The sequence below is a fragment of the Hyperolius riggenbachi genome, chromosome 7 (genome assembly GCF_040937935.1).
Source record: "Hyperolius riggenbachi isolate aHypRig1 chromosome 7, aHypRig1.pri, whole genome shotgun sequence".
In the NCBI taxonomy this organism is placed as follows: Eukaryota; Metazoa; Chordata; class Amphibia; order Anura; family Hyperoliidae; genus Hyperolius; species Hyperolius riggenbachi.
Window position 1 is genome coordinate 7,882,973 of NC_090652.1, and position 12,945 is coordinate 7,895,917.

General features: G+C 43.7%; 1 protein-coding gene across 1 annotated transcript in view; it reads left to right on the top strand.

Moving 5' to 3' along the window:
- GID4 (GID complex subunit 4 homolog) overlaps positions 1–12,546 on the top strand; it is a 36,290-nt gene extending 23,744 nt beyond the window's left edge. Inside the window, exons 5-6 of the mRNA XM_068243555.1 lie at positions 2,088–2,218; positions 11,054–12,546. Of these exons, the coding sequence (XP_068099656.1) occupies positions 2,088–2,218; positions 11,054–11,117 (195 nt within the window). The 3' untranslated portion in view covers positions 11,118–12,546. The remainder of the gene's footprint in view (positions 1–2,087; positions 2,219–11,053) is intronic.
- The last annotated feature ends 399 nt before the right edge of the window (positions 12,547–12,945 follow it).

Here is a 12,945-nt window from a genome sequence, read left to right on the forward strand (position 1 = left end):
AGAAGTCATGGAAAAGCATGTGATCAGTCTGGTCAGGTTATAGATATGTAAGTCTCTGATTAGTGATGGTCGTGTCTAGGAGAAGTCATGGAGAAGCATGTGATCAGTCTGGTCAGGTGATCAGTCTGGTCAGGTGATAGATATGCAAGTCTCTGATTAGTGATGGTCGTGTCTAGGAGAAGTCATGCAGAAGCATGTGATCAGTCTGGTCAGGTGATAGATATGCAAGTCTCTGATTAGTGATGGTCGTGTCTAGGAGAAGTCATGGAGAAGCATGTGATCAGTCTGGTCAGGTGATAGATATGCAAGTCTCTGATTAGTGATGGTCGTGTCTAGGAGAAGTCATGGGGAAGCATGTGATCAGACTAGTCAGGTGATAGATATGTAAGTCTCTGATTAGTGATGGTGATGTCTAGGAGAAGTCATGGAGAAGCATGTGATCAGTGTGGTCAGGTGATAGATATGTGAGTCTCTGATTAGTGATGGCCGTGTCTAGGAGAAGTCATGGAGAAGCATGTGATCAGCCTGGTCAGGTGATAGATATGCAAGTCTCTGATTAGTGATAGCTGTGTCTAGGAGAAGTCATGGAGAAGCATGTGATCAGCCTGGTCAGGTGATAGATATGTGAGTCTCTGATTAGTGATGGCCGTGTCTAGAAGTCATGGAGAAGCATGTGATCAGTGTGGTCAGGTGATAGATATGTAAGTCTCTGATTAGTGATGGTTGTGTCTAGGAGAAGTCATGGAGAAGCATGTGATCAGTGTGGTCAGGTGATAGATATGTAAGTCTCTGATTAGTGATGGTTGTGTCTAGGAGAAGTCAAGGAGAAGCATGTGATCAGACTAGTCAGGTGATAGATATGTAAGTCTCTGATTAGTGATGGTCATGTCTAGGAGAAGTCATGGAGAAGCATGTGATCAGTCTGGTCAGGTTATAGATATGTAAGTCTCTGATTAGTGATGGTCGTGTCTAGGAGAAGTCATGGAGAAGCATGTGATCAGTCTGGTCAGGTGATCAGTTTGGTCAGGTGATAGATATGTGAGTCTCTGATTAGTGATGGTCGTGTCTAGGAGAAGTCATGGAGAAGCATGTGATCAGTTTGGTCAGGTGATAGAAATGCAAGTCTCTGATTAGTGATGGTCATGTCTAGGAGAAGTCATGGAGAAGCATGTGATCAGACTAGTCAGGTGATAGATATGTAAGTCTCTGATTAGTGATGGTTGTGTCTAGAAGAAGTCATGGAGAAGCATGTGATCAGACTAGTCAGGTGATAGATATGTGAGTCTCTGATTAGTCATGGTCATGTCTAGGAGAAGTCATGAAGAAGCATGTGATCAGTGTGGTCAGGTGATAGATATGTAAGTCTCTGATTAGTGATGGTTGTGTCTAGGAGAAGTCATGGAGAAGCATTTGATCAGTTTGGTCAGCTGATGGATATGTAAGTCTCTGATTAGTGATGGTTGTGTCTAGGAGAAGTCATGGAGAAGCATGTGATCAGCCTGGTCAGGTGATAGATATGTAAGTCTCTAAATAGTGATGGTTGTGTCTAGGAGAAGACATGGAGAAGCATGTGATCAGTGTGGTCAGGTGATAGATATGCAAGTCTCTGATTAGTGATGGTCATGTCTAGGAGAAGTCATGGAGAAGCATGTGATCAGTCTGGTCAGGTAATAGATATGTAAGTCTCTGATTAGTGATGGTCATGTCTAGGAGAGGTCATGGAGGAGCATGTGATCAGTTTGGTCAGGTGATAGATATGTAAGTCTCTGATTAGTGATGGTCATGTCTAGGAGAAGTCATGGAGAAGCATGTGATCAGACTAGTCAGGTGATAGATATGTAAGTCTCTGAATAGTGATGGCTTTGTCTAGAAGTCATGGAGAAGCATGCGATCAGTCTGGTCAGGTGATAGATATGCAAGTCTCTGATTTGCAAGTCATGATCATGTGATAAAGCAAGATGTGATCACAGCAAATCAGAACTTTGCAAATCTATCAGCTGATCAGATAGGTCACATGCGTCTCCATGACTTCTCCCAGACATGACCATCACGATTGCTGACCTACCTTCTTCTGTATCGTCTAATAGGAGCAGTTCTTGGTTCCGGACCACACCATCAAAGACATCAGTGGAGCGTCATTTGCCGGCTTCTACTACATCTGCTTTCAGAAGTCTGCAGCGACAATAGAAGGCTACTACTATCACCGCAGCTCCGAGTGGTGAGGAGACACAATGACACCTCTCTGTTCCTCCACATCTGTCATGTCACACTCAGTAATCTAGCGTAGAAATCATCTGTCCTGTATAGCTTGATGGGCCTCTCAGAGGATCCAGGAAACTGGAGATATACACAGGAATAGTGTGTACTGTAACCAACACCTCATATTCAAGGCTTCAGGAGAAAAAACACAAAGGGGGACATTTATCAAGAGTGTCTGAGACAAAATATTTGTAGGTTTTTAGAAATCCGTGCAGAATTGTCTTAGACATCCTAAGAAATCACTAAATAGTGCAGATTCCTTCTTAAAAATAGGAGGAGTTAGGAAGGTCTCTCAGGCAGTGCAGTGTGTGAGGGGAATTGCTGTTCCCGAGGTACCCAACACATCTGCTGTCAGCAGGCTCTGAGTGAGGGAGGGAGGAGCCCTTCACAGATCACATCTAGCCTGCACTGCTGCACTATCTGGAGAACTGCTATAAAGCACTTCTTAATCTGCAGCAGTTCAGAGGTGGATTTGCACTTTTCCTAAAGCGGATCCGAGATGAAAAACTAACTATAAAAAGTAACTTGTCTATATATCTTATCTAAAGTTTAGATAGTTTACACAGCAAATCTAGCTGCAAACAGCTTTAATAGAATATGATTATTTCTTCCTGTGATACAATGACAGCAGCCATGTTGTTTGTAAACATTACACACAGGCAGGCTTATCTGTATCTTGAGCACTCAGCCTGTAAAAGAAAACCTAATCCCCCTCCTCCCCTCTGCCTCTAAAATCAATAGCTAGTAACACCTCCTCCTCCTCCTGCCCAGACTGAGCTCCCATGAGCACTTGCTACTGCCAAGGCTCTCTGAAAACCTGTGGGCGTGGCTTATTTAGTTTATAGGGAATTAGAGTATTAAAACAAAAACAAAAAAGTATTTGGCTTGAGGAAAGCCCTATAAACAATAGGAAAGGAACACAATTATGCAATGAGTAAAAGTTCACCTCGGATCCACTTTAACTGTAGTGCAGCCCTAGAAATCCACGCTAAACTGCCGATATTGCGTAGGATTTGTGAAGTTTCTTACTATAATGCAGAACAGTTCCTCTGCTGGTTAGAACAGTTTTAGAAGAAACAACTGTCGGTCATGCTTTGATAAATCTGGCCCTAAGAGACTGGGAGCCCAATATGGTGTAGCATGTCAATGACTGTGAGTGATTTAGAGGTAATATACCCTCAAGGCAGGGTTGCTAAGGAAGCAGCCACTCCATGCGCATGAGGGGAAGTACTGCCCATTCTTGTCCTTCGTGGTCGCTAGCTACTCCAGGAAAAAATGGCTAAAAGGAAGGATCCAATAGCAGGTGTCCATTGTCAAAGGGATAGGTGGGATACAGTGGATTGGTGCCCAATGGTAAAAAAGCAAGCACGAAAAAGTATATCTTGGTCCTACCATAAAGAAGTACTCACTTCAAGGTTCAATAGAAAAGGGGAGCTTTATTTCAGCGCTAGACAACATGTTTCGTTGCTACAAGAAACTTCTTCAGGTTAGTAGCAGTGCAATACATTTTCCTGCTACTAACCTTCAGGAAGCTGCTTGTAACAGTGAAATGCACCGTCTAGTACTGAAATAAAGATCCCCTTTTTTATATTCAAGGGCTGGAGACTATTTAGAAAGCCTGCAGTAGAAAGGTCCCCCCCCCCTCCATCCCCCCCCGCTTGGGTTGGGGTTTTCCGCCCATCGGTGGTCGCTTTATGGGAATAAGAAGACTCCTGGATAAAAGGAGATTGTGAGGGAAATGACATCCTCCCGGCAAAGATTTAAGCAGTGGATAGGAGGTTACCAAAAAGAATTAAACACTTTAAAGAGAATCTGTACTGTAAAATCCTTGCAATAAAAAGCATACCATTCTATTCCTTGTGTTCTCCTGGGCCCCTCTGTGCTGTTTCTGCCACTCTCTGCTGCAATCCTGGCTTGTAATTGCCAGTTTTATCCAGTGTTTACAAACAAGACATAGCAAGTGATAGGCTGAGAGTAGCTTAGCTCAGTGTGTGAGTCATACAGAGTGTGCAGGGGGCCTGGAGAGGGTGTGTATAGCTATCCAATCACAAGCAGCACAGCACATTCCAGCCTGACTGCCTGAGCCCGACAGAGCCGAAAGAGGAGAGAAGATTAGATCATATAACAGAGATAATACAGCCACTGTGCAAATAGGAAAGGCTGCAGTAAGACAGAGCACATTAGAACAAGTATTATTATTATTATTTATTTATAAAGCGCCAACATATTCCGTGGCGCTGTACAATGTAAGAAAACAAACAAGGGATACATAATGATACAGACAATGATATACATGAAATATGAACACTGATACAAGATACAGCACTGCTGATTACAACTTGATTTAACATGATGACTAAAATGTATAAATTTCTAACAGTGTGCAAGCAGTTGAAATAATAACATTCCATGACACAAAAGGGTGAGAGCCCTGCCCTTGCGAGCTTACAATCTAAAGTATAGAAACTTATAGGATAGAAGAAATAAGGATGAAAAATTTTGTTACAGAGTCTCTTTAAAGTGAACCCAGCACCATTTTTAGCACCCAGGGCCAGGCACGGGCTCACGAGTAGTTACGAGTCCCTACAGACCTGAATTCGTGATTTCAATTGATCTCAAATATTGTCAGAAATGGAAGGGATCACTGTAAGATGCAACTGGTGAGCTTGTGAGAGGAACTGACAGTGAGGTTAGTATGTAACATTCATTTGCAGCTACAGCATGTGTTTATTTTAAAATAATTTTACGAGCTTCAGGTTCCCTTTAAATCACAAATTTGAGTCCTTAGGGACTCGTAACTACTCGTCAGCCCATGCCTGCCCAGGGCATCTCAATAGCACATTTAATATGCATGCCAACAATGTGGCTCATTAATAAAAAATCCCTTTCATTTTACCTCTTCTTTTTACATTTAAAAGTTTAGCTGAGGAATTTATTAGCCTGCATCCGAGGCCCAACTGACCACAGACATTTCAGGCAGATAAGGATTGATGCAATTATTTTATTGCACGCATTAGCTGACAGCAAACAGAAAGCTTTCATCAGAGATTGTACACCGATTGGATACTGTACTTCAAAGAGTTTAGAGAAGTCCCAGATGCTATCTTCACACCTTCCCCTTGATAAATAATGAGCAGCTAGAAGGGGGAGGAGGGAACATGGCAGCTCCCATAGCTATTAGAAACCAGGATAAAAAAAGTGGTGCTTGGTTCCTTTTTAAAATGGTTAAAAACAAATATGAAGTGGTTTATCTCTCCTGATGAATGAGACAATTGTAACCCGATTTTGGGCAATCTTATTGTCCAATGAAGGACAACGCGTTTTGCAGGTTTTTCCTGATTCTTCAGGTCAACAAAAAATGATGCCTGGTGGCTTATAGAGACTGAAGCGAATAAAATTTGCTATTTTTACCTTCTTCTTTTTTTTTTTTGTTTTACTAATTTTTATTAAGAGATTTTCTTAACAGACAAAGAATATACGATACTAGATAAACATAGTAAGAATGTACAAGGTTAACAGCGCCTAGAATAAGTTCACTAGTTGTGAATTTGTCTATGGTAAATTGTTCTCATGTTTAGTGTTCCACCGCAATTACAGTTCCGATGGCAAGAGATTATAGAGAGCATATGACTGTCCAATGAAACTGCACATATATAGTCCCGGTCATCCTGTGGAGAGATCGAGAGAAACAAAGAAATTCTGGAGAACATATAAACAAGGATATGTATGCATAATACAATGGCACTGTTAGCCTAAGGAACAGTAGAAATGGGGTTTAACAAGGGAAGGGGTCACACCAAAGATCAATGAGTGATGAGGAGGAGGCCTATATATGTAGGGTGAGAGAGAAGTATATTATTGGCCTTCAGATGGAATAAAAGTCGATGTATATAAATGCAGGGGCTTAAAGGTTTAGGGTTGGCTACATGGCCTTTGGAAAATAGGACATTCCAAATTCATCTATAGGATGTAGGAGAATGGATATAGTCAGAGAGTTAAGATGTTGGGTGGAGATTAGGGGGGCATAAGGTCGGGAAAGGTTAGGGACCAAGGGCTCCAGACTTTATGGAAATGAGATTCAGTGTCTCTAAGTGATGCTGTCATTTGTTCCATCTCTTTGGTCCATTCTATCTTATGTTTAACATCTGTTAAGTTAGGCGGGGCGATATTTTTCCAAGAGGAAGCAATTGACAGACGTGTAGCTGTGAGGATATGCGTGATTAATCGTATTGTGTGTTTGGGAGTATCAGGAGGGGGTTTACCAAGAACCATATAAAGGGGGTCAAAAGGAATTGATATTCCAGTTTTTTGTTGAATAAGGCGTTGAACTTCAGCCCATAGTGGGGAAATCTTCGGGCAGAACCAGAAGATGTGTTCCAAGCTCCCCTTTTCGTTACAGCCTCTCCAGCACATATGGGAGGAATTCGGATATATCTTGGAGAGCCTAGCTGGGGTGAGATACCACCGGAACATGACTTTGTATATATTTTCCCGTATCTGTATACACATGGAGGAGTGCTTAGCGTTTTCCCAAATTTCTTCCCAATCACTTAATTGAATAGTTTTAGATAAGGCAGACTCCCATTTGGACATAAATGGGTGAACAGGGGTGGTTAGGCCAGATTTGGTATGTAGTAGGGTATAAATCTGAGAGATCAAGCCTTTTTGGTAGCCCTTTGATTCACATATATGTTCAAAGGGGGTTAATGAGGGAATGGAGGGAGAGTCCCGTAGTAGGGTGAGGAGAAAGTGTCGTATTTGATTGTATTCTAATATGTGTAGGGGTGAAGATGGCAATTTATCCTTTAGACTGGACCTAGTTTGCAGAAGGCCAGTAAGAGGGTCTTTCCAATCAAGGAGGTTGAAGAAGTTTAGGTTATACCATCTGGACATGAAGTCCCTAGACATCCCAGGGGGAAAGGCAGGGTTGCCTAAAATGGGTGTTAACGGAGAGGGGGATGATCTTAAGTTGGCTGGAACAACCGTTGACCGCCAAATTTGTAGAGTGAATTTTATAGTGGGAAGAAGTTGAGATGAAGGTATTTTAGGTGGGTGATTGGACCATATCAGAGAAGCAAGGGAGGTTGGAAGTAAACTAGTTGCCTCAATGAGGCCCCATTTAGTATGGACTTTAAGTTTAGTCCATTCTCGCAGTTGACGAAGGTGGGCAGCTTGATAATAATATCGGAGGTGAGGTAACCCCAGACCCCCTATCTCTCTAGGAGAGAGGAGGATTGAGGCCCGCAGTCTTGGTCGTTTATGGTTCCAGACAAATTTAATAAAGGCTGTTTGCAACATCGACAACTGGGAGGATGGAACCAAAATTGGGAGTGTTTCAAAGAGATAAAAGGAGTCTAGGGAGTATATTCATTTTTAAAGTATATATTCTCCCTATCCAAGAGATCTTATAGGCGGTCCACTTGTGAAGGTCCTGAAGTATTTGGATGAGAGAAGGGTAGTTACTTTTATACAAAGTAGAATAAGTGGGCGTAAGATATATACCTAAATATTTTAGGGAGTGGGTTTGCCATTTGTACTGATAGTTTTGTTTTAATGAGATTAAAAGATCAGGTGGAATTTTAATGGGTAATGCTTCTGTTTTATCTTGATTCAGGCGAAAGCTTGAAAGTGATTCATATATGGAGAGGGTGTTATGTAAGTTTGGTAAGGAGATAAGGGGATTCGTGATTGTGAGGAGGATATCGTCCGCAAATAGAGATATTTTGAATTCGTGTTTTTCCATCTGGACACCTGAAATGTTTACATTTTGCCGTATAGCACTGGCCAGAGGTTCTATACTGATGGCGAAGAGCAGAGGGGAGAGGGGGCAGCCCTGTCTTGTGCCATTACGGATCTGGAAGGGAGTAGGCGAGGCCATGGGGAGCTTTATGGTGGCTAAAGGGGAAGAGTAGAGAAAAAGGAGAATATTTAGAAAAGGTCTATCGAACCCTTGATGTTGGAGGACATGAAATAGGAAAGGCCATGAGAGGCGGTCAAAGGCCTTCTCTGCGTCTAAACTAAGAAGCAGAGAAGGTCTACCTGAGCGGGCCATAAGGGAGGTAAGATCAATAGCTCGCCGGGTGTTGTCTCCTGCCTGTCTGTCTAATATGAAACCTACTTGGTCATTATTTATTAGTCTTGGCAATATGGCGTTTAAGCGATTAGCTAAGGTTTTAGTGATAATTTTGAGGTCTGAGTTTAAAAGTGAGATGGGTCGATAGCTTTGCGGGAGTTGTGGGTCCTTCCCTTCTTTGGGGATTACTGTCAGGAGGGAGTTTAGGAAAGTGGAGGGGGGGCATTCGCCTTTCATGATTTTATTTGCTAAGGAAGTTAAATGGGGGACCAAGACCATTTGAAACTGTTTATAGTAAGAGTAAGGAAGACCGTCTGGGCCTGGGGACTTTGAGGAAGGAAGAGATTTAAGTGTATCTAAAATTTCGATACTGGAGATTGGGGCGTTGAGCGACGCACGCTCCTCATCAGTCAGTTTAGGAAGTTGGAGATTCTCTAGGAATGAAGATACTCTACTTACGTATGTGGGGTCTAGGGAGGGGTCAGGTAGGTTATATAATTGTTCATAGTATGAAGTGAAAAGTTGAGCGATCTTGATTGGATTATAGTGAGTGGTGCCTTCGGTGTCTTTCATGGCATGGACCGCCTGAGAAGATCCCCTGGGGTTCAGTTTGCGGGCAAGGATGGTATGAGGTTTATTACCCCGCTCAAAGAATAATTGTCGCGACCATTTTAAACTTTTTTCCAGTTGAGATGTTTGAAGGGACCTGATATCTAGTTTTAATTTTTGTATATTTGAGAAGGAGTCCTGAGTGGGCATTTGTTTATAGGAGGCATATGCATCTCTGAGGGTTTTTGTGAGATCAGTTAATTTTCGCGAGGAGATATGTTTACGTTTAGAACCCTCAGCAATGAAAAGGCCCCTTACAAAGGCTTTGTGTGCTTCCCAGGTCATCCCTAGTGAAGAGACCGATGGGATGTTAGTGGTGAAGAAGGATTGTATTTCGTCTGTCATTTTGGTGAGGAATGTTTTATCTCGTAATAGAGATTCATTAAGTCTCCACTGCATCGGTTTATGTGGTGTATGTAACCAGTCAAGCTCAATTAGGACAGCATGGTGATCCGACCAAGCAGTGGGATAAATATCTGCTGCGATTAGAGATGGTAAAGTGGGCATTTTGGTAAAAAAATAATCTATGCGGGAGTGTGTTGCATGAGGAGGGGAAAAAAAAGTATAGTCCCTGGATGTGGGGTTAGAAATTCTCCATAGGTCCAGAAGACCATATTTACGGGTCAGGGCCCTGAATTTCCTAGAAAGGCGGTCATGTGAGGGGAATGACGGTGAGTCTAAGGATATTGATCGGTCATTAACAGAGGAAAACGCTAGGTTAAAATCACCCCCTAAGATAAGGGAACCATTAGTCGCTTTGGATAATTTGGTGAGAAAGTTTGTTAGGAAGGGAATTTGGTTGGAATTTGGTACATACACATTGGCTAGTGTTATAGGTCTACCCGACAGTGTACCCAGCAAGATCAAATAGTGACCTTTTGGGTCCTTAATATTTTTTGTTATTTGAAGGGGGAGGCCTTTTTTGTAAACAATTGCCACACCGGCCTTTTTTTTGGGTCTCAAGGCTAAATACACTTCCGGGTATACCTTGTTGTAGAGACGCACGGAGTCCCGTGAGGATATATGAGTCTCTTGTAAAAAGGCTATATCGATCGCATGTCTCCGTAGGTCTCGCAACAAGGAGTTTCTTTTTTGAGGTAAATTTAAGCCCTTGCAGTTTAAGGTAAATAACTTAACCATTATCTATATAACCAGCGAACCTATTATAGAAAACATTAATCAATTGGTGTGAATCAATGACAGAGAACATGAGGAAGAAACATGTGCAAACAAACAACTTCGTAATGTGGGAGGTATAAGAATAAGAGGCATTGGCCACTGAAGAAAACGTGGCTCCATATTGCGACAACTAAGTTTAGTTGTCCTAACGAGAGTTGAGTGAGAGTTCCTGGGTCCTCCCCAGACCAGGTGGCCTCAGGGTCAACTCCCCGGAGGAACATGAGGGGCTATTTTTACCTTCTAATTCGCTTCAGTACTCTCATTAGATGTAAACTGCCGCATACCCACTGCAAAACGAGGGCTTTAGACCCCCCAAATCCCCAGGGGACAGTCCCGCCAGCGCTTCCTGAGAGAGGCAGAGCTTTGCACAGTAGCTCTGCCTCTACTGATGTCAGTCGCCGCGGAGATCTGCACGGCGATTGACGTCAGTAGAGCCAGAGCTACAGCAGAATGCTCTGCCTCTCAGGGCAGCACAATCCACAATCAAGATGGTCGTGGATGTTTGCCCCGGGATTCGGGGGTCTCAAGCCCTCGTTATGCGGCGCTTTACATCTAATGAGACTACTGAAGCGAAGTAGCAGGTAAAAATAGCAATTTTTGTTTGCTTCAGAGTCTCTTTAAGTGAGCAGGAACAAGCTTCTTGCAGTCATGTGACAGAACGCAGTCTTGCAGTCATGTGACAGGACGCAGTCTTGCAGTCATGTGACAGGACGCACACCCGCCTGGCATGCACTGGGGTGTAGATCGGCTGCTTGCACGGTGTTGCTGTCTGGAGTCCTTAGCGGGAGAATAAGAAGCGCTTACACAGACACTGCCACATCTTCTATAGTCAGAGGGGGAGGAACTGTACAGGTTACAGGGCGCGTTCACTTACGCTCACACGCACCCGTGCATTTTATTTTAATGACATTGTTTCTATTTTTCCCTCCACAGGTATCAGTCTTTAAACCTGACCCACGTCCCCGAACACAGTGCGCCCATCTACGAGTTCCGGTGACAAGATCGAGAACTTGCAAAGACCTCACCGGACATTCAGCGGAGCGTTTACTGCTCCCGAACCTGCTGCTCACCCCCCTCCCCCCTCCAAGCTAAAGACTCTAAGAAGAATGAAGAATGTATGAGCGTTGTACGCAGTGAGGCATGAACTGGCCAATCGGCACCCACCCTCTGCATCTGCCATTTTTATTTTATTCTGCCGGGGTTTCTTGTGGGTTTTTTTTGTTGTTTTTTTTTAATGGCTCTTCTTTTTTCTCCTCCGCTTGATACAACGCTTCTCCGTTCCTCCCAGGCACTCTGCACGACGGACGTCCTGCTGATGGGGCGGAGTCTGCGATGAATTCTGGGTAATCGCCGTTAATTCCTTTTTACCTTGTGTGCTGCTTGCCCCTCTCTGATCGCAACAGATTCAGCAGGAGAGATCATGTGTTATAAATTTTGGGTTTTCTACTGACTTTATTATTGGACGTTTCCGGCAACGACTCCAAGGCGGTCTACACACTCCATTCTCTATAGATGATCTTCACCCCTCCCCCCCACACCCTCGTTCACCTCCGAACGCCCCCCCTAAAGCATCACCGAGATCTAAAGAGTCCTTTTTTTGGGGGGCGTTCCTCTTACCGTCAAAATAAGATTCTACTCCGGACTGCAATACATTTCCCCCGTTTTCACATTGAAAATGAGGAATGTCGATTTTTTTTTTATATCTAGAAATATATATTATAAATACACATATATTACATATATTTAAAGAAAAATCTAAATCTATGGATGCCTCCAGAGCCAAGGAGTAAGTGAAGACTCGATGAATGGTGTGGAAGCCTAATTTAACCAGGGTATACCTGCTGGATGATTTAACGTTCTATATTTGAGTCCCCCGGACTGCATACCCGCTTAGCGTGAATGGGAATCGAAAATCAAGAAAGCAACAGTGCCATCATGTGGTGTTTCGTGGGTATTGCAAGCAGACTTCTGCAGAAATTGCAACAAATAGCGATGGACTAATTGCGGCCTATATTGTTGGTGCGTTTCCCCGGATGAAAACATGGATGGCTTATGATTTGTTCCTTTTATATCCAACGCTGAGGACTTTGGCCCCCATCTCGCCACCCTAACCTTTAGCGAACGCTGATTATTGCATTGTCTTTATTTTTTTTTCTACATTTCTGTTAAGAGCTACAACCGCCAAATTTTTGTGTCGGGGATTAATGTCAAACAGTGCATCGCCATTATGCTGGCTGATTTGGGTTGTATTTGCATTGCTAGCTTATTGTGTTATTAACAAAAAATAAGTTGAAAGATTAGGAAGGGTTCTGATGGTGGGCCTTGGGCGGATCTGGCTGTGGGCGGAGTGCTCCTGGAAGGGAACAGGTCGAGGTGGCCATCGCTTGGTGGCTTTGTGCAAATAAAACAACCTTTTTATAAAAGAAGGAGTGTCGCAGGTTCAGTGGTCAAACAGCGAAAGTTGCGCCAATGGCTGGTAAAACTACAAACAGGAAGTGAAGACTACATTTTACTCTTTTATATACTGGTCCCTTCGCTTTACTCCAGAGGTCCGTGTCTCTGTCCTGTTAGCTTGGCCAGCGGTTGCCATGTTAGCTTGGCCAGCGGCTGCCCTGTTAGCTTGGCCAGCGGCTGCCCTGTTAGCTTGGCCAGCGGCTGCCCTGTTAGCTTGGCCAGCGGCTGCCCTGTTAGCTTGGCCAGCGGCTGCCCTGTTAGCTTGGCCAGCGGCTGCCCTGTTAGCTTGGCCAGCGGCTGCCCTGTTAGCTTGGCCAGCGGCTGCCCTGTTAGCTTGGCCAGCGGCTGCCCTGTTAGCTTGGCCAGCGGCT